General features: G+C 39.2%; 1 protein-coding gene across 1 annotated transcript; it reads right to left on the bottom strand.

Annotated features, from left to right (window-relative positions):
- Positions 1-17,369: 17,369 nt before the first annotated feature.
- Positions 17,370-21,469, bottom strand: LOC115739366 (leucine-rich repeat receptor-like serine/threonine-protein kinase BAM1). The gene is made up of 2 exons (XM_030672401.2): positions 18,751-21,469; positions 17,370-18,045 (listed from the first exon to the last, which is right to left on the bottom strand). The coding sequence occupies exons 1-2, from the start codon at positions 21,365-21,367 to the stop codon at positions 17,621-17,623; spliced, it is 3,042 nt and encodes a 1,013-aa protein (XP_030528261.1). The 5' UTR covers positions 21,368-21,469; the 3' UTR covers positions 17,370-17,620.
- Between the last annotated feature and the right edge of the window lie 919 nt (positions 21,470-22,388).

Below are 22,388 nucleotides of genomic sequence, written 5' to 3'. Positions count from 1 at the left end.
CGTCAATCAATCGACTCCTACACAACAATGAAAGGTTCTACGTATCGGATGTTACTGCGGTCCACTATACGCAACTTACGCGTTGGACGCATTCACTCCACAACTCTCTCCATCAAACTCCGATTCTAGCAATTCTAAAGTCAAACAAAATTTCTTTCAAGAAACTTAGACATGCTAAGCTTTGTCGACTCTAAAGACACAAGAAACCAGGCCACAACCGAGACTAAAACTATAAATTCGCTACTATTCAGCGGTTCCGCGTAACTTCGAAAATTTGCTTTGGGCAAACCGTAAGCTCAAATTAACTTCTGTAAAATTCTACAACTCCAAGACACCCTAAATTATCAATCCCCCATGACTTCTAAACTTCGAAACTCCTAGTTCTAACCCACCAACTCAGAAATCACAAATATCTGAAATGAGGGTTCGGTTCGAAAGGATCACTCCGATTAGATGAATGAAGGGTTGGCACTTACCGGGCTTAGAATGGAGAGAATGAGACTCGTCGAGATAGCAAAGGTGCGTATGCAATGAAATCCTCTTGCTATCTTTCAATTTTTCCCTCTTTTCTCTTGGCTTACTCTTCCTCCTTCCTTGTTTCCGACCTCTTCAACTTTCTCTCTCTCTCTCTTTGATTCTTGTCCCAAGCCACCAATTAATTTATTTTTCTTCTTTCTTTTCCTTTCTCGCTCATTGATTTCCCCTCACTTCTTCCTTTTTCTTCTTCTTTCAATCTTTATCACTTCACGCGTTCTTGGCGAACGAACAATTGAATCCATTGGTGCTATGCTCTCGCTTCCATTTAAGTAATTCAAGAGGCTACAACTGCCCATCCTGTCATTAAAGCTAAATTTTTTTTTTAACTTCTAATCCTCATGAACCCACAACCAGTCATAAAACCTCAAGGACCTACTTGTCTCCCAATATCTCGTCCTTCTCTGATTTTTCCTTAATTGTTATTCTTCTTTTTGTTTAGACTTGATTATCCCATCAACATGGATTGCACTAGGATATTTGCTAATCGAACACCAATCCGATGAACCAATACTTTCAGGTCCAACTTGCTCATATCCTTGAGAGTAGACTTTCAAGTAATGGGTACTTGTCACTTTCATAAGGCTTACGACTTAAGGCATTTGCTATTACATTTTCCTTGCTTAGATTATAATAGATAGACAAAGCATAATCTTTCAAAAGCTCCAACCATTTCCTATGCCGAATGCTCAATTCTTCTCAAGTAGCAAGGTGGTTAAGCTCTTGTGATCCATCAAAACTTTGTATTTTTTTTTTTCCATACAAGTAATGCAGCCATCTGATTTCAACTATCTACATGATTAAGCCCAACTTCATCATTTAGCCGTCTGTCTCTATTAGAGTAAATTTCAATTTGAAGGAAGTTGAGCTTCAATTATTGGTAAATTAGATGGACTGAGATGACAAAGTCTAAGTTATGATTTGTAGAATGAAAGCGTCGATCCTTTAGTTTTAAGTCATGAGCATTGTTTTGATAAGTTGTGATCTCTGGATAATAAGTTGGGATTTTGAAAATTACATCATAATCGATGGAGATAGATTATTATTTATGTTTAGTAAAGGAGAGTTTATATTGGAAGCCTTGATACGGTACATAGCGGTATTTGGCATGATAAGAATTGATCTTAAAAGTTATATAAGCTTGAAATTATCACGTGGATAGAGATTTATTTATGGTAAAGAGATGCGATTAGCTTATGTACTTCCGAATAGCAGCTAATGATCTTACTTTAAAAACTTTTGTGGAACTAGTAGATGCTATCAATTTCAGTTGCGGTTTTCTTTAAAATGGTGATGCAAGGCGAGTACTTAAGTCTGCGATTTAAGAATGATAAATTCTAAGTGATTATTCTTTAATTTGAGACTTGAACCCATTGAATTTAAGGGAAACTAGATAAGTTTTTGCCAGTTTGAGGGGATAGTTGAGATTAGAACTTGAAGAAGTGGATCTTCATTTTAATATAATGATATTGTGGATCTTGTTTTGGATGTGCTAAGAGTTAATTATCTCGTACTGCTAGATGGACAAATTTTGAAATAGTACTATCACTAATCTCTTCTCGAGGTGTTAGTGAAGACATGAAATTATTTGAAAGTTTTTGCGCAATAAATAAAAGTTGATTTGCACAAACCTTCAAGTGGATGATGTAATAGTTTTAGACTATGTACATAATTGAAGTGTTAACTTGAAAGGAAGTTGCACAGCTGCATTGATCAACATAAGCATAATGGCATTATTTGAAGAGGGGCCGGTGACTATCACAGGAGTGTTTGAGGATTCTTCCGCCATTGAAAAAAATGAATGATACGCTTGTGAGCAGTAGGTTCTACCATGTAACAATAGGACAAGACGATCTTTACTTTTTTTTTCTTATGAGTATTTAAAGTAAAAGATAGCTAATGCTTTATGGAAAGACATCAGCTGGAATAACTATAATACAATGGCTTTCATGAGCAATAACTTTTATACATGGAAAGACAAAATCCTATAGACAAATAAAGATAAAATGATTCGTCAACTTTGGAAGCTCTCGCTACACTTGCCAAGAGTATAAGAATTGATTGGCTGGTATTGATCTGATTAAGAGCAATTGTGGGAATTGCTTTGTTGTTGAGATATACGTTCTCCAATAAGGTACACGTGTGAGTTGTACTAGAAAAGCCCCTCATAGGAAATTTTGTGGTGGATAAGGGTCTATATATTGTAATTGGTCTGTAATTAATTATTTTAACTTTGAGTAAATGTGAGCTCCGTTGGATATGTAAATGGGCTCATCTTGGGCTCCCTCACCTCAATCTTTGCAAGTAAAGTTATGAGGTTTCCACTCTGCGATCCACCAAGTGGTATCGGAATATCACTACCGAGGGTGGCACCGAGTCAAGCTCAACTCGAAAACCGGTTTAGTCAGAGCTCAGTTCCCAATCCAAAGGCCTCATCGGTTGTTCTACGCGAAAACCAGTCCAACCAAAGCTAGTTCTCGGGTTGAAGCGATTTCGAACTTGTTTTGGAACTGAAAGTACTTTTGCACCCATAAAAAATTGAACCATAATTTTCTATATGACCCAAAAACTACTTAACTACTTTACTAAGCGATGCATTTGTAGTAAACTATTAAGACCTTTATTTTATATTTGGAATTTTTACTCAAAACATAAGAATGACCCAATTCTCGATTTGAAGTAACAACTAGCCTGGAGTCGGTCGATTCCAAAATCAGTGGTTCTAGAATCAACCGGTTTAGTTGGAATTAGGGGTCACAGGGTCTATTCCCCCTTATATCCCGAGCGCGCATATATATATATATATATATATATATATATATATATATATATATAAAATATTTTGAGAAACTATATACTGTTGAAAAGGATTTTTACCATGAGGATCCATTCGTATTTGCGAAGAATATGTTTGGAGAAAATAGGTTTTATACTCCCCATGACCTTTTAAAAACGGTTGAGTACTATGAGAAAATACTAGTACAAATCGTGTGTGTATATATATCTAGGATTTTGGATGTAATAAGCATATAGATGGAAAGAAGAAAAGTCTGTTTATTAATACACAAATCCCTCCAATGACTTCATCAACCCCTCAATCTTTTACCTTCTTATCTTTCCCTTCGTCCAAACAAAATTTTGTCTTTAGAATTATGTCTCTTCCCTCCTAATCCCTCCTACTAAACTATGTGTTAAAAGATAAATGCGAAACAAGAAAAAAAAATTGGTATAGAGCGTCATTCCTTTCAAAAACTGGTACAACGATTTCGCGTCAGAATTTTGAAAACCTTCCTGCTACAGGTGGCAAAATCCATTCAAAATTCAATTTTTTTAACTCATTTATAATGGGCCAAGTCACCAATGGGTTGCCTAAAATTTTAGAAACAGTTTGAAATATGAAATAAATTGCTAACTCCATATAGGTCTAGATGGGTTGGGAACAAACCCATCTGAGACCCATTTTCATTGCAGCATAACTACCCATTAAAGAGAAGAAGTGGTTTTCCGCTGAGAATTTGCTGAATTTTTCCGAAGCCCAAAAGCTTGCCAGTGTCAATCCGTAATTGGGTTTTAATAGCTAATGCAATGAAGAATCTGGCGCGTGGTTTTTTTTTTTTTTTGGTCGATCGAGAATCCGGCGTGTTCACGTTCTACGTTATCACCAATCTTTCGTCTTGTTTCGGTGTTGTTCCTTCACCAATCTGGCTTCTTTTTTGGAGAGGTGAACCTAATCGCACACTAGATCCGGCCTCATCTGCCCTAGCAGGTCGCCATTGCTCTAAGAAGATGAACAGTAACAACGAGAGGAAAAATTCGAAAAACTAAATAATTGATGAGGGTTGTGTTGGAAGAAAAAATTATTCAAACCTAGTTTCAGCATTCCGCAGATGCTGTAATTCCAATCCCTCATATCCCCACCTATTTGCCTGAAGCCCTTTCGAAAAACTTGCCGAACGCCTTGAATTTTCTCCAAAGCCCCTTTGGGAAAGCTTAACCAAATGCAGCCTTACTCCTCGCGGACTAAGTTAGTGAGCGGAGAGTAGAGAGGTAAAAGAGAGTGAGACTCCAAGGGAGGATCTTCTATGGGAAGATCACGAAAAAATGCGTGGCTTACCTCTTTTATGCCATGGCCCATGGGTCGTTACCTTTGGGGGCTATGATTATTCTCAACGTCTTCGTCCTCACGGGGCAACACCATCATTGGGCCACTTGAGATGGGCCTGAGCCCATAAGAAGAAGTGAGAATCTTTTTGCTACAAGAAGAAATATATAGAGCCCAACACACTTGGAACCGCGGAACCAGGGCTGAACACGACTTCACATCTGCACCCTCAGGGGATGTCGGACTTCATCCCGACCCAAGATTGCCTTCGTCTTCATATATATGCAATTATGCATGTGCAAACCATGACATATCCCTGCCCTTTTTGGCTTGAAAGACACCTTTTTGGTTGATTGACCCATATGAGAGTTCACCTTCTTTAAGCATGTACTGATATGCTTAATGGTACGTCTTTTACAATTAATGATCCATCAATTGCTACTTTCCCTTTTCAGTTTACTCGGAAATAATTCCTTTTGTATCCTTTCTTGCGCCTAGCACGAAGAAAACAAGTTACTTCAACGCATTAGATAGGGGGAAAAGGTACCAAAAAAATCCAGAAGATAGCACTTGTTCCAATTCAGTTATAAACATTTTAATTGTGTGAATTTAGTTTTCACGTTTTATCAATTGAGTCTATCTGGTCAATATTGACCGAAAATCACCGACGTGGACACGGGTCGTGCGGCCGGCTCTGCCGAGGGTGACAACACCCTCACCCGATCTAATTGTCACAACGCTCGCCTAAACTCGATGAGAGCCAATGAGGGCCTCAGCACCCTCGCCCCGCCTAGTGTGGGTGAGCATCGCCGGCCCTTAGCCCAAAAAAATAATAAAGAGAAGAAAAAAATTAAAAAATTATATTAAAAATTCAAAATATAATGAAGATATTGTTAAAATGTATTTTATAATAATTCATCGATTTGTTTGTTATGTCCAATCTCAAAATTGAGGTCGATCCAAACGACAGAATGAAAGTATAACTAACGCAGTGGCCCAAAAAAAAAACATAATTAGCCCAAAGGAATATGGCCAACCATTGTCAAAGACTCAAAGGTGAATTAATCGGCTTTTAAGCCCAATTGTTCCGACAAGTCTAGTTTATCCACGAGAATTCGACAATGGGAATTAAATAGCTAGAATCAAAATGGTAATTAATCTTAAAATTATAGCGTTCCGTAACTTCTTGAAATTGTTATTTTTTTGTTGTCATAGATGTAAATTGTTATAGATATAAGAAAATAAATAAAATCGTAAAATGTACCAACCGTCCTAAGTTTCCCTCTTATAAAAGTCGCAAAAAAAAAAATTATTGGTTCAATTTAAAATTATTAATTAAATTCATTCATTCCTGTTCACTTGTTTGGGCTCGTTGGTTAAAATTAAAAAGTAAGTGCTGAAAAATTAATTACTGAAAAGTAAGTGCTTTAGACCTTTTTTGACCTAAAAAATGAAGTATTGATCATAAAGACATATAGTTGTTTGATAATAGATGAAAATAAAGTAAAAACGAAAAATTAGCTTCTTACCAGAAATAAAATAGTGAACTCTATTGGAAGGTTTTAACGTTATTATGAATAAGATTTTGATTTTCATTGAATATTTTATCATATGACCATTTTAAGCAATTCGTTTTGTGTAATCTACTATATTAAGTGATTTTTTACTGAAAATGTTGAATTAATTGTGTGTAGTTAGAGGTTGTTAGACGCATTAATGTGATTATTGAATACACCTCACTACCAGTCTACCACCTCACCCATGTTAATCAGAACCTCGTAAAAATGTGGCACCTCTCATCCCAAGTTTTGATACCCATTCCTCTTCATTCCAAGTGAGCATCATTTAGAGGAGAATGAAGAGTTAAATCTCATTCCACGCTTTTAATCACAGAGTAATCAAATGATGATTGATTTAGTGATTAAACACTTAATTATTTTTTGTTAAAATAACATTTTATTCATTTCCATAGAATTACTAGAGAGATACAATGTAGTGATTTAAATGTGGCATCTCTTCCCCTCCACATAGTTATTTGACTCGAATTAACAAAAAAGGGTTTGTATGTGTCTACATCTAGAGTGATTAATCAAGTCGAAAGATTTTGAAAGCATGTAATTATTCGGGAAAATCCTAAATAAGGACCTAAAGTGTCTAAATTTTCTAAAATAAGAGCCTAAAGTGCTCTCATTATTTCAAAGAAGGACCTGACCAAGTGCATTTTCATCATTTATTTTTTTCATGTTTTTTCCATTTTTTCTTTCTTTTTTTAAAATTTTTTCTCATCCCTTTCACCGATGGTTGGCCAAATCGATCAATGGCAAGAATCGGGCAAGTTGCCCTCTCCAGATCCGGGTGAGGGTTGCCTCGCTCATGGCCGATGCGGGCTTGGGCAAGGCGCCCTCGTCGGTGGCCGGCCAGCCCTCGCTAGACGCAACAAAGAATTGAAAATAAATAAAAATAGTAAATAACGAGACTGCCCTTAGTCAGGCTCTTTTTAAAATAATGATGACACTTCAAACTCTTATTTAAAAAAATAAAATCACTTCATGTCTTTATTTGAAATTTTCTCTAATTATTATGAACATTGGAGTCACAAAGGGAAAAGATCTCTTTGTGCAGCAAGTGAATAATTCTAGCACAGGACGAGCTCCCGTGATGATTGGTAAAAGGTGGATGCAAAGGGAGACAACTCATTTGGAGCCCTTGTCTCGCAAGGATTCCCTGTCTCGTAGGGATTCCCCAACCTTTCTTTTCATTATATTTGTTCATCCTTCACCCTAAAATCAGCTGACCACTTTTTGTTAAGTCCTAAAGTTGAAAATGGAAAGCCCATCTTTTCGTGCAAGACAGGTGTTTTTGGCCCCGTCACTCTTTTATGTTGCATCATTTTCCACTTCGACCGTCCCTTTTCCACCTTTATGTCGAAAATCAAGGGCGTCCTTGCTGTGCTTTTTCCAGCATTTTGACCTGGAATGTTGCAGAGGTACGTCACCATACCTTATTATGTCAAAACAATTTCAAGTAGGTGACCCCGACGTTAATTGTGGACGCATAACAAATTAGGTTATGTTCATTTCTACTCACATCGGATTTTGTTATGTGCACACGCGAGTAGTACTAAAAAAATCACTTATTGAAAATATTGTGATGTGCAACGATGAATATATATTCTAAATGGTTTATAATTGATTATTTATACTTTTGTGTAAATATGAGCTTCATTAGATTTGTTAATTGGCTCAGTTTGAGCTTTCCCTTGGCAAGCTTCACAAGTGAAGTTATCGGACTTTTACTTTCCGATCCACCAAATGGTATCATAATTTCGCTACTAGGAGTGGCACTAGGTTAGGTTCAACTTGGGAACCAGTCTAGTCGGAGCTTGGTTCCTAGTTCAAAGGATGCATCCACTAGTTCAACCTGGATGCCGTTCCAACCAAGCCGGTTCCCATGTTGAATCGGTTTTGAACCTATTTTGGAACATAAAGTACTTTTGCACCCATAAATAATTGAACCGTAGTTTTTTGAAATGATCCGACAATCACATAACTACTTGACCAAGGAATGCTTTTGTAATATACTTGTGCAATTTTAAATTTTTTATTTGGGGTTCTTACTTAAAAAATAAGAATGACCTAATTCCCGAGTAGAACCAACAAACTGGCCAAGAGTTGGCTAGTTCAGAATCCGGCAAATTTGGATACGATTGGTTCGGTTGGAATTGGCATAGGGTCTATTCCCTTTCTAACTCGTGTATCGATCCACCTTGTAGCTGATCACACCAAATGTCTACATACTTATATTCACTAATTGATCATTTATAGATACGTAAGACTGTGGATGTAATAAGGGTATAATGAAAAGAAAAAAAGTTTGTGTATTAGTACACAAATGCCTTATCGATCCCTCTTTATCCTTCCCATCCTTATCTTTCCCTTCAACCAAACCGCATTGTGTTTTTTAGAGTAAATTCTCTTTTATCCTAAGGCCTTTTCCCAAACTATCTGTTCAACGGATACTGTAAAACAAAACACTTTTATAGAGCAACGAGAGACACCAATTTCCAATACATTCATTAAAGGGTTGAGCTGCCATATGTTCTTAATAAGTGCATCGCCTTGAGCCCCCAAATTGAAGGTTGTGATAATTGGACATGACCTTTTGAGAATGGCACGCTAATGGAATTCGATTTTGTTATATTCAACGTTGTTTCTTGTACAGCGCCTTGTAATTGAGCACCGGCTATTCATCATGTCAAGATGAAATTCTGTCGTGCCTTCGGAGGTAACCAAACGTGACGTGAAAAAGAGGGACCAAATCAATGACATTCCTTCCAAGAGCTCATTTGTTTGAGGTTTAATACAGTGAAAAAATCTCAAATTGATACACATGTGATAAATTTATCCTAAACTAATTTTTTAATCACAGAAAATCATAAACCGATACACTTGTGACAAATTTACACTCCGTTAATTTTCATCAAATTTTACCATTTAATTTCTGAGTTGGATGACACGTAACAGTTCACGAGTGTACCAAATTGAAGTTTTATTCTCTGTTTATCATATGTGTACTAGTTTAGGGTTTTTCATGGTATTAGCACAATTTAATAGAAATTAACGCAGGGTAAATTTGTTATAAGTGCATCGGTTTGGAGTTTTTTGTGATTAAAAAATTAATTTGGACTAAATTTATCACTTGTATACTATTGAAGTTTGTTTGAAAAACAAACAAAATAGTGCCTTTTTTGCATCCCACATGGGATGGAAGGTAGAAAGCTAAGTCATTTTATTAGTTAGAACGCTAATATAATCCTTCAAATAAAGAAATGGACAAATGAGCTACACCCCACTATATCCACGTGCGGATGCGCTATTATTAGGCACACTTAACCCTATGTGCGGTCGTGGTCCACAATTGGCTTTATTCAACAGTTATTAGTTGCACGAGAATTACCTACTTTTCGAAAGCAACCGAAAATGTGTGTTCTTTCCTTATTGTATATTCAACTGTTGCATTCTTTTTCAAAACATCTTCATTTTCAGTTTTCGTTCTTTCCAAACAAGAAAGATACAGAATACCTTCCCGACTATTTTCTAGAAAGTTCTTTGAGAATTATTGGAATTGCTATCTAATAATCTCGCTTAAAACTATGTTGTATCTTGAAAGATCTTTGTCGGTAACCATTAGTAACGTTGTGTGGCAAATAATTATTTAAAGAGAGTGTTATCATGCATTAGAGTCTGATTTCATTGTTCATTCCATCCGACGCTAAAATTCCTAACATATACAAATTTAAGATTTTTCGTGGCATTAAGCAACTTCATAACCAATATTCATTTTCTTAGGGTTGTTCTTATTCCCTAAAAACAGAAACTATCCTGGAGGCATGACCAATGTATCGAGAGGGCCCAGTTGCAAAGCAGATTGGTGTGACAAAGAACAATAGTACAATGTAGACCTACAACTAGGGCATTTGGGGAATCCCTAGTTAAAGAGTGAAAGTCTTTACCCAATTCAATGTCACCGAAGCTGGATCGCATCAAAGAAAAACCCTCACGCTTCTCCACCGAAATTGCATGGAAACGCGGGATTCCTCCCTAGGCAAAAACCTTCCCCGATGGGACATGCCGCGTCAAACAAAGCAACAAAAAAGAAAAATTAGCCCTCGGTCGGCTTGTCGTATCGGAATCAATCAAACACCTCGCCTCGTACCTCGAAACATCTGGGACCCCCGTAAGATTCTACGATGCGCAAAACGTGACTTTCTCATTCATAAGTTAAGCTCTGGTTGAAAACATCGTCGGTACGGATCGATTTATAGCTAGAAAGTCTTTCAGCATGGGCAGAATTATCGGCTGTGATATGTTCTTTTTCATTTTCGTTTTTGGCTATAACAGATAAAAAAAAAATTGCAAACGGACATTTGAATATTTTGAAAAGTTTCAAATATGCCGGACATAGAAAAAGTAAAGTGCGAGTTTCACGACATTCAGAAAAAAAAAAGTACAAATTTTAATACAAAAAGTCACTTGAGACACTCTTTCTGTCGTGTGGTGACTTGTCCGGGAAATCGACAATCCACCTCTATCTACAAAATTAGGAATAAACTAGGATTGAGTAGTTTGATGATGTATATGGCAATATCATACCCAGAAAATTTATGCGCAAGCATGTGTTTGTGGGGAGGTCTTAAGTCACTCTTCCCCAAAAGTTAGCTCAAATACCATCCATCTAACTTAAATCGGAATAACAATAATGAAGGTTGGGTCCGGACTTGTTAGTAACTTGGGTATTGATACCGGTGTTATGTGATCTTAGGCATTTCTCACAGTCTCACCTCAACGCTAGCTCAAGGGTGATGTTTTCCCTTATGCTTATAAACCAACAACCAACTCCTTTCACAATCGATTTGGGATAATCTCAACAATATCTGCTACCACGCAAACCGGTTTCGAGGCTATGTCTATTATGTGAAAAATTAATTACTTGAAATGTATTTTTCTGAAAATTATTGTGTCTATCAATGAAAAACCTTAATTACTGAAAAAAAAAAATTTACTATCAACAATAATATATATCTACATAAAACAAAAAATCATTCATTACAAGCGTTACTTTAAAATAAAACGGATATTGCTTTGGAAAGCTAAATTTTGCACACAAAAAAAGAAAAGAAAAGAGAAGAAAATTCTACCTGAAAAATAATCTCTTTTGCAAAATGATATTCATCCATCATAATGACTTCGCATCACGAGATAGTGGATACCTCACTAGTTCCGAGGAACATTATATTTATCTAGAGTATAGGGCCAAGAAACCGCCGTCGCCGCCTATTGTTATAATCTTATTTTTTACGGGGGAAGCGATCCAGATCGCATTGAATAATCAATAAAAATTTATTAAAAAAAAAATTGGGAGTCTTTACCTAAACATTTTAGCCTTACAGACTGGTTAATAGCCTGTTAAACATAATATCTTATTGGCGATGACTAATGATGCCGATTTGCGTTCTAACCTATACCCAAAATAATGTATTAAGCCTATTAAAATCGAAGGATAAAAGACCGTTTAACCGAGCCTTTCGTATTTTGAATCGAATGGTAATGCACATCCTCTCGAAGAAGTATTTCATTTGCCGGCCGGCCTTAATGATATGGCATCACCGATCAATTACATTACCAACATAATATGCTCGTCATTCCACGTGATGCTTAACGTCACGAATAACAATCATCTCTTTCTGGATTATATTTTTTTGCCATAAATAGATTTTTCTATTTTCTAGAGAAGTTTCTGGGTAAATACATGCGTTTGATAACGACGCAAAATATTCACTTCCAAAACAGAAATTCGTTTGATAACAATATAAAATTTCTACAGTTGATAGCCGCTGGATTTCTACCAGCGACCGACGGCCATCGACCGGTGGATGTAGACCAGCGGTCGGTCGCTAGCGAGCAACAACTAGAGACCTATGGCGAGCGACCGGGAACTTTAGTAGGCAAACTGCGAACAACGGATGGCGGCCGGCGACAAGGATGTGAGAGAGGTGACCGATGGTCAGCAAATGGCGAACGACAGATGGCCGTCGGCGGCAGGGACGCAAGAGAGTTGACCGACGGTAGGGACGAGAGAGAGAGAGAGAGAGAGAGAGAGAGAGAGAGGGAGAAGAACTCTTATTTCTTTTTCTATTCCATAAATAAGAAAGTAGAAATCCAAATCTATTACTAGGCCAAAAAATTGTCAAGAAAATAGAAAAATGAAATTACCTTACCAAACGGATTTATATTCCAAGTCCGTTCTCCGAAACAGAAAGGAAAAAAAAAAAAAGGGGATAGAACTATTGTCATGCGTACCCTAAATTCCGGAATGACTTGTTTTTGATTGACTTGTTATATTGAGTGTCCTTACTATTGTAAAATAGGAAGCCAAGAATTCAAGTCGAACAAAATCTAAAGAGGAATTGATAGAAGAATTGTAGTGAAACAAGACACTTCCAAGAAGCTATTTTAAGATAGTGGTTTTCTTGTTATGTTGCAAGGTTTCAATAAAAATACTAACCCTATGGCACAATGTCTCTATAAGAACACGATATTGATGCACTTCAAAGTGTTCTTCACCCATGAATTCACCCCCATAATTCAAGAGAAAAATAGTGTGATGAAGAAGAAGAAGAAATGGAATTTGTCACGACATTTTTCAGCCTTCCTTTGGTCTATTGAAAGACCCAAATTCAAAGAACCAACATAGTGAATTGAGTATGGTAATTTTGAAGAGTATTAATTCTTCTAGTGTAATTTAAATGTTACATCAGTCCAATGGTTCACAATTAGACCCTATTCAACGCATCACACATGAGGGCTCCGTTTATTTTGCAACAAAAAAAAAGTATGGTTTGGAAACTAAAAGTAATTGCCTATATCCCTTACAAAAACGAATGAACGAAAACTATTTTCATTGTTTAAAAAGATATTTAGATATGAATTGTTATAAATAATGAAACAATTTCCAAAATGATAAGAGCAAACATTTTTAGGAAAATATTTGTAAGTTATTCGTTTGTCGTGAAATAAACGGACCCTAAAAATTAGGCCTTTGAAACAAAAGTATTCTCACATACTGTTTGCACCTTTTCATGCGATATAAATACCACTTCACTTTAACTGTCAACTGGTCAAATTAACTGAACTAATGTTCCTTTCTTTCGATTTCTTCTCCTCCAAAACAAATACATACATGAAACAATTTGTCAAATGTAAGAACTAATCACAATAAATATTCTTCGTAAATATAGTATACATATTTAGATATATACAACAATTATAACCTTCACATGGAACACCTTCTTATCCTCAATGAGACTAACTTTTAAAGATGCAGTGCGCATTTTGCAAGTATTGATCTTTAAGTAACTCCATAAATTCAGAACCCAGATGTGAAATGAAGAACTCGCTAGGATACTAAAGAGCGTGTGAACATTTGAAATATTGACTGCACATAACACGAGTAAGATACCCCCATTAAAAATGTGCAAGTATCCTTGATTGAGTTAATTGATAGTGCTCACGCTCATGGAGCACTTCTTAATAAAAATCCTAATTAAATTAATGGATAAGTGTGTTGGAATTCTTAAAATTCGTAATGAAAATGCAATTAAGTCTTAAAACTTTGAAGATGTGCAATTAAATCCTAAAACTTTCAAAAAGTGCAATGGAGCCCATTGCACTTTTTGAAAGTTTTAGGACTCAATTGAATTTTTGTAACAAGTCTTAACACTTCATTGCATTTTTTGAAATGTTCAAAACTCCATTGTATTTTCGTAACAAGGTTTACGACTTCCAATGAACTTATTCCTTAGATTAAGCGGGTCTACAAATTTAATGATTCGAGTTGCACATGAACTAGCCATGATATATTGAACGTGCGAAAAAATTTGCCCCCGTTTCACGACACATAACTCTCCAATTTAATAATATTCAAGAGTTTCAACAACTATAGAAGGACAAACGTAACTAATTCCCCAACAACTTTTCTTGTTTGCCCCGCTTCGAACGGCATATCCCATCTCCACACCTTTCTAAAGATAATTACTTGGGCCCCGGGTTGAAATCATCAATGAGACCCTTATTTAGAACTTTTTATTTAGATAATACAACAAATAACCTCAAATTGATATACTTGTAATAAATTTACTCAGAATTAATTTTTTGACCACAAACAATCTCAAACTGGTGACAAATTTATATCAAACTAGTTTTTTTACCACCAAAATTTCTAAATTGGTACACCCGTGATAAATTTATCATTCATTAGTTTCTATAAAATTTGATTAATATCACGAAAAACTCCAAATTAGTACATCCGTGATAAAAAGAATGTAAAAACCTTAAATGGATACACCCATCAACCGTCACGTGTCATCTAACTAACGATTTGATGGTAAAATTCAATGAAAACTAATGGAGGGTAATTTTGTCACAGATGTGCCAATTTGAGATTTTTGGTGTTCAAAAGTTTATGGTAAATTTGTTACTGATTTACTAGTTTGAGGTTGTTTGTGGTTAAAATATTAAGTTTGGGTAAATTTATCATAGGTGTACCGGCATGGGCTTTTTTTATGGTAAAAATTAATTTGTGATGAATTGGTTATAAATGTACGAGCGTGGAGTTCTTTGTGGCGTTTATTCTTTTGTTATATTGGAGAATTTTCAAAATGAACGAGTTCGTCAATACCGTGTAAAAAGTAAAACATTTATTACCCGACCTTTATGACCAATCACGGTTTTAAGGGCGGCAAAGTTGAGTTGGGCGCTTAATGCGAATTGAAAAATGGGTGCTCAGTGTTTTTCCTTGGCGATTATGTACCATTGTTGGTGGTATATTTTGGAAAAATAGACGAAAACATACATTTTTTTTTTTTTATCTGATGACCACTTACATAACTTTTATGTTTGCAAATACCATTCGCGTACCTCTATGTGAAATCTCACCTTGAAAATAACGAGTTGCCCGTCCTTGCAAATTCATTTGGCATCTTACTTAAGGTTGGATGGTTTGGTTCTTAGTTGGTTTTGAGTGCTTTTTATGTGGTCGTGAGAATTTGTGATGTTGGATAGATATTTTTGGAAAGAAAATGACTTTTTTTTTTTTTTTGGGTACAAGTGTAATTGATGTGAAGATAAAGTGGTATCAAAAGGTAAAATTCAGTTATGGAATTGGTTTTTTTTTTTTTTTTTGTCGAAGAATTGGCATTTTAAGAGGTATAAAGTTATGGAGGTGGTCCTTGGATGAAAGATGAGACATGCCTTTGGTATTTTGCATATTTATTTCGCATCCATGGAGTTACTCTTCTGCAGACCATTTTTTTCGTCTTCACATCTGATTTTTTTATTTTCATCCACCTATATGAGATGTCTAATGATTCATACGTGTTTAGTCATTAAATGTTACATGACCCCTCTTTATAAAAATTACTTAATGAATTTGTGTTGAGATACACGTGTTAGGCGTGTTAGAGTAGTTAGTGTGATGTGGAGTAATTAATATGTCTAAGTTGACTTATAAATTATGGTTGTTTTTGGTTGTCAAGATATAAGACAAGATATGATATGTCTTATCATATTCCGTTTTTTGCGGCTGTTTAGGATAGGATGAATGGGGATACGGTTAAGATAAAAAAAAATATTCGGGGAGAAGGAATAAGATAGACCCATATAGAATTTCTCAAGAGAGCAGACACGATGAGAATCAAATTTTTTCCACAGCCACCGCCTCTCCTCCTTGTTGGGTTGCCGCTCTAGTGCACGCGGGCAGGTTGGTTGTTGGGGGGGAGGGGGCTCTGGCTCTCCTATGGCGGCTATCGTCAAGTGTGGCTGCCTCTTTGGCAATACTTGACCGGGGTTTCTAGTCGCCAAACTGGATGTCTCTACGATCTTATTCTTTAATCGATTGTTTAGCGTGATGTTAGATCAACTCCCTAGTTCTTTAACTGTTTGAACCTTTCCAACATTCGAAAGAAGTCTCGTCATGTTATAAAGAACTCGAGATTGATCATCAACTTTTAAAAGCATCTCGATATTCGAAAGGGGTTCTCTTGGATGACCCGCATGAGTTAATATTCAACTTGCGAAAAGAGGCCAAATAATTAGATTGTTCAACAGTTGTTTACTCACTCAACATGACAACGAACAAGGCTAGCAGGTCATTCTCAAAAGATTCGACTCCAAATCAAGACCCCCAATTCTACGCGGTCTATTCTATTAATGTTGTATCCGAATTCAGATAACAAAAACCTCTACTCAACAATAACTCATTTATAAGAACTCATCCTTGAATAATTTCTAAAGCATCATGATGTTTTAACAAAATAGAGTCGATATTAGTTGCGCCTTGCCCCCGCATATTTGACTTTAAATCCGTAGTTCACCAAACAATGGATAACATATGATAAAATCATTGGATTTCTTATCTTATCATATCCAATTCTATCCCGACAAAAAATCCAAATGATCAAACATAGCCTATTAGTTTAAGTTTTTGAGTGAATGTGGGTCTAACTAAAAATATTGATTGGCTTGAACATAGGCTTCCTTAAGGTGATTTCCCAAAGTGAAAGTATTGGGTTTGCTCCGCGGTCTCAACAAGTGATATATATTTGATGAATATCTCAAGGAAGAAATCTCGTGATCCCGACCTCTTGATCATTTCCTTGGAGTATGTTGACAAGCTTGAACATGACTCACTCTTAGTAATTTTTCCTAATAAACGTATCGGGTTTCGATTGCGCGGTCTCAACAATTCCCCGTATTTGGGTCAGTAAATCATGCCATACAAACACTTAGATGCCATACGAACACCAATACGAAATATATAGCTTAGATGCCTTTCTGACTATGGCATTGCCATCCGCCACCATCTCATCTTTGTCCTAGAACCCAAGGTAGAGAGCTATTGAGAGAGGCAGATGGAGTCCTAAATGAAGTGAGGCCCATCTTCCCTTCTGAAGAAGCAAAACCCATACCAGAACACACAAAACCAAGCCATGGAGTTTTCACTTTCCCCACCAGAGAAAACCCCTCTGTCTCGGTAATTGAAAGGACAGGCTCTGTGTGGGTGTGCGTACTGTAAGGTCTACCATTATCACCGTTTCTCCAACATACATCCGTCCTTGTCAATCTCTGACTCCACACGACTCATAAAAAGCTTTCCTTATAAACTCCACCTCAGTCTGTGCAAAAGCTAAAACCAGTCACAAAGCCCTGCTTGATGATTCAAGAAGCGGATACAGAAATCACAGGCCATAAGTACACGTCAAGATAAAGGACAAGATTCATAACAAGATAACCCCCACCAGCAACTTCCCCTCACTGTACACCAAGACAAAAGGACTTTAATCCAACATTTTTGACACATTAGACCCCTCTAAGACCATAGTTAAAGAAAATGGATAAGCATGGACTCGCACACAAACAATAAAGTTCACTAAATGCTTAAAAGATCGGGAGGCGGCGGCGGCGATTGACGATCGTCTCTCACTTCTTTCGTGGGAGACTCGATTGGGCTCACTAAGGACTCTTCTTGTTTTGCATTACATGGCTTCGGGAACTCGGTCAGGATCTGGACCACCTCCCGCATGGTCGGGCGCTCGACTGCCTGTTCCTCGACACAGAGCATGGCGACGTAAAACAAGTGCATGGCCTCATGAAGCGGGACGGTGCTCAGCCTGGGGTCGAGGATTAACTGGACTTCTTCCTTGTTCGAGTTGGTCATTTTCCGGACCCATTGGACTATGTCGACCCCGTCACCAAATTCCCCGACCGGTTTTCTTCCGGCGACTAGTTCAAGCAGGACCACGCCGAAGCTATACACATCGCTCTTCTCATCCACCTTCAAGGTGTATGCATATTCTGGAAAAGTGAAGCAAGCAATGGCAACATGGAATCAAGATTCTACCAGGTCCAAATTCCAAAGTACTTGCAAATTGGTTTCTTTCTATAGGAGCAAAATCGCCAAATTACAAGCAAACCAATTTCGTTAATGCGAGGAGATCATCTCTTTGGGCGCCTTCTGGTGCAGCCAAATATCAATGTATGGGTTCATATCTTCATATAATGCTAAGATGTTGGATATTTTGTCATTGTGGTAGGTTGCGAATAAAATCATCAGATTAATTGAACTCTCAGACCTGCCAACGACTTCTCTTTCAAATGCCAAACTCGAGAAACGAAATTAAAGTAAAGAGGCGCACATTTATGTGGCAGATCAGAATTTATGACACTGTATACTTGTCCGAAAAGTCAAAGCAGAAGTGACTTCAAGAAACTCTGGGACATAAATACAACCCCATCTTCATGATTGCAATGAAGTCTACTCAAAACTCAAAAGAATCCACCAATTCTGGAAATTTATTTTATTCACAAATGCGCAGGGGAAAAAATTTGTCTTTTTAAGTATAGTTCTATCATCATCATTAGAAAACGTAACCTCAAACATATCAATTAACAAAAGACAAAAAAGAAGATCCTATGATCACCCAACAGAGAATTCTCATGATCAAAGCATGCTTTCACAAGACGTGATTGAGCTCTGCAAGTATTGAATTTGAACCGTACCTGGTGCAATGTATCCATAGGACCCAGCAATGGCCGACATGCACTCGGATGTGCCCGAATCTTGAAGGAACTTGGCAAGGCCAAAGTCAGCGACATGGGCTTCAAAATCAGAGTCAAGCAGGATGTTGTTGGACTTCACATCCCTGTGAACGATCAGAGGTGAACAGTCATGGTGGAGATAGCAGAGCCCTTTTGCAGCTTCCAGGGCAATCTTGTACCTCAAGCTCCAGATCAAGTGCCCTCCTTTCTTGCCATGGAGAACCTCACCCAAGCTCCCATTAGGCATGTACTCATAGACCAGAAGATTGGTTTCGTGGTTTGAGCAAAAACCCAGCAGTCTTACAATGTGCCTGTGCCTGATTTTTCCCAGAGTTTGTATTTCGGCGTTGAATCCATGATCGTGAGAAGACCCTCTTCCCATGGCGGGAAGCCTTTTGACTGCGACTTGATCGCCGTTTGGCATCGCGCCTTTGTATACGATCCCCGCGCCGCCTTTCCCGATAATGTTGTCCTCCTTCAAGCTATCCAGGACATCTTCACAAGAGAAGTCCAGTCTCTGGAAGGCGCTGAACTTCCATGCCCTGGCATCACTGGCTTTCTTCAGCGATCTGGCCTTGATTATTGCCACGATCGCAAAGATGATAGAGCACACAAGCAACCCGATGACGAGGAGGAGCTTCACTGAGGCAGAGAGTGGCCCCTTGCCATGTGTTTGATGGGTTCTATTCGTGTCCCCATCTTTGCAAGGGCCTAAATATGGTCCACAGAGTTCAGGGTTACCGAGAAAGGAAGTGTAGTTGAAGTAACTGAACTGGCCAGTACCCGGAACTAGACCAGACAGATTGTTGAATGAGAAATCAACAGAAGTTAAGCTCTGCATGGTGGAAATAGACGAGGGAATGCTACCGGAGAGGTGATTCCTTGACAAATTTAAGTAGTTCAATATCCTCATACCGGTGATTTCGTTAGGGACTTCGCCGGAGAGCTCATTCCCACTGAGGTCAACAAAGGTTAACAACTTGCATTGGCTGATTTGGGTCGGGATTGGACCGGAGAACCCGTTGCTGCTGAAATCAATCTTGGAAAGCTGCTGCAAACGCCCCATTTCGGGTGGGATTTGCCCCGAAAAGTTATTGCCATCAAGGAGGAGCTTTTGCACTCCAGAGAAGTTGCCAATAGTCGGTGGCAAAGACCCACCAAGCTTGTTGTTTGAGAGGCTAATCTGACCAAGATTCGCGGCTATCGAATCATCACTCACAGGAAACTCTCCAACAAGCAAATTATCCTGAAACTCAACTTGGGTGAGGTCCGGCAACCCGAATAGCCCTCTCGGGATCGACCCGTTGAGGAAGTTATCTCCCAGTCGGATCCTCCTCAAGGACCGGCATTTCCCAAGAGACTCCGGAATAGGGCCGAGCAGGAAGTTGGCAAGAGCAATCAAAGTTTGAAGCTGATTACCATAACACAAATCAGGAGGAAGATTACCCGTCAATTTATTCGATGACAGATCAACGATCTGGAGATTCCCATTCTTGCCCAAACCCTGAGGAACGCTCCCAGTGAAATTGTTCTCCCATAGCTGCAAAACCTGCAACTGGGGCAAATCAGCAATGAACTCCGGAATGTCACCATTAAGCTTGTTCCTGAAGAGATGCAAAAGGGTCAGGTTCTCCATCTGAGAAAAGGACTCGGGAATCTCTCCAGAGAACATGTTGTTAGACAAATCCAGAGACTTGAGGCTCTTCAAGGAGCCCAACTCAGGAGTCAGAGACCCTGCAAACGCGTTCACTTGAAGAAACAGAGTGTCGAGAGTCTGCAACTTGCCAATCTCAGGCGGTATTTCGCCGGTCAATCCACAGTTAGCCGCATCGAGCCTAACGAGTTCAGTCAGATTACCAATCTCAGGAGGCAAGCTTCCGTCGTAGCTGTTGTAGTACCCGAGATAGAGTTCTCGCAGTTTCGTCAGGTTCCCGATCTCCGGCGGGATGGCACCCACGAGTTCGTTGCCGGAGACGGCCAGGTACTCGAGGAACTCCCACCGGCCATACTCAGGGGGTATCTTCCCGGCGAAGTAGTTGCCTCCGAGGTGCAAATGACGGAGTTGGGGCATCTCGGCGACGGCGACGGGGAGGTCTCCAGTCATGTTGTTGTTGTAGAGGTCGAGGACGCGGAGGCTCTTGAGGAGGCCGAGCTGGGGCGGGAACGTGCCGTTGAAGACATTGTTGGAGAGGTTGAGGTGGCGCAGCGCGAAGAGGGCGGAGATCTGCGGGGGGATGGGGCCGGAGAGCTGGTTGGCGGCGACGGAGAGGGAGGTGAGGAAGCGGAGGTGGGCGAGGTCCGGGGAGAGTACGCCGGAGAGGTTGAGGGACGAGAGGTCGAGGGCGGTCACATGTCGTCGGCGGCCGTCGCACCTGACGCCCCTCCACGAGCAGTGGCTGCCGTTGGCGGCGGCGGCCGAGGTCCAGGACGAGAGGGTGGACTGGGGGTCGTCGGTGACAGCGGCCTTGACGGAGAGGAGGGCGAGCGGCTCCGTCAGGCGCGCGGCGGCGGCGGCGGCGACGGCAGCGGAGCCGCCATGAAGGTGGAGGAAGAGCAGCAGCAACCACAAGAGGCGCATTTCTATGCCTCCGTCTCTCTCCCTCTCACTTCCTGCGAAGAAGTGGAAGAGCGGGATTTTGAGATGAGAGTGAGAGTGAGAGTGAGACGGACGATGGAGTGGAGTGAAGGAGGGGACTGCTTATATTGTCGTTTTCTTTGCTTTTTCGATTTTTCATTTTTATTTTTGTTTTCGTTTTCGATTTTTACTTTTGTTTTTGTTTTTTATGTTGTTTTTGTTCTCCATTCCCATGGGGGGCATTGTCGTTTTCTCCGTTGGCATTTCCACCGCTCGCCACCGTGAAAAAGACGAGGAAACACACTCGAACATCGTGAGCCTGAGCGAGCGAGGGTTTCACGCAAGCACAGCACAGCAGTACACTCAAGCACAGCAGTACACTCGTTTTTATCGAACACCACCAGGAGAAGTTTGCGCCACGTGTCATCATCTCGAGTTTAAACAATATGTAAAAATCCGTATCAATATCGATAGTTAGGGGTGAGCAAATTAGATCGGACCGGTCCGGATTACCCGAGTTAGTCCGGTCCTCAAAGGAGGCGGTCCGATCTCCGATTCTATGGTGGATGGGATCGGACCGGATCGCTCAAAATATATAAGAGACACCCTACGGTGAGACCATTAGGCGAAGATGGTGGTAGATGGCAGTATATGATTGAGTATGGTTCACCCAAACCACATCAGATTACTCCACCACTACCCTCTTGTGCAAATGAGCCTAAACCAGTACCTCCTTCTCCACCTCGAAAGAAGTCAGTCACTTCTCCCTTTTATAAACCCATCCAGAAATGGGTCAAGAAGAACTTATATCCCATGCAACTTCCCCAGCCTTATACGTGTGCCCCAAAACCCGAACCACCTCCGGTTTTGGAGCATCTATATGTTTCAACTTGAAAACTTTCCACCATTATAGTCTTCGGGCCAAGAACCTAGTCTTTCAACTACCCAATTTCCTTCACTAGAAAAGTTCTCCGAGCCTCAGCAGAGGTCTTACCATGCGCCCAAAGTACTTGCACCAAATGAT

The sequence above is a fragment of the Rhodamnia argentea genome, chromosome 11, assembly GCF_020921035.1.
Source record: "Rhodamnia argentea isolate NSW1041297 chromosome 11, ASM2092103v1, whole genome shotgun sequence".
NCBI lineage: Eukaryota > Viridiplantae > Streptophyta > Magnoliopsida > Myrtales > Myrtaceae > Rhodamnia > Rhodamnia argentea.
Note: the sequence above shows the minus strand (reverse complement) of the source record. Positions and strands in the feature narration are given on the sequence as shown.

What these genes read in the sequence shown, in the direction of transcription:
- LOC115739366 (XM_030672401.2), bottom strand. Translation starts at nt 21,367, where the DNA reads ATGCGCCTCTTGTGGTTGCTGCTGCTCTTCCTCCACCTTCATGGCGGC. An exon ending in CTATGGATACATTGCACCAG is followed by an intron (nt 18,046 to 18,750) that starts GTACGGTTCAAA and finishes TCACTTTTCCAG; the next exon opens with AATATGCATACACCTTGAAG.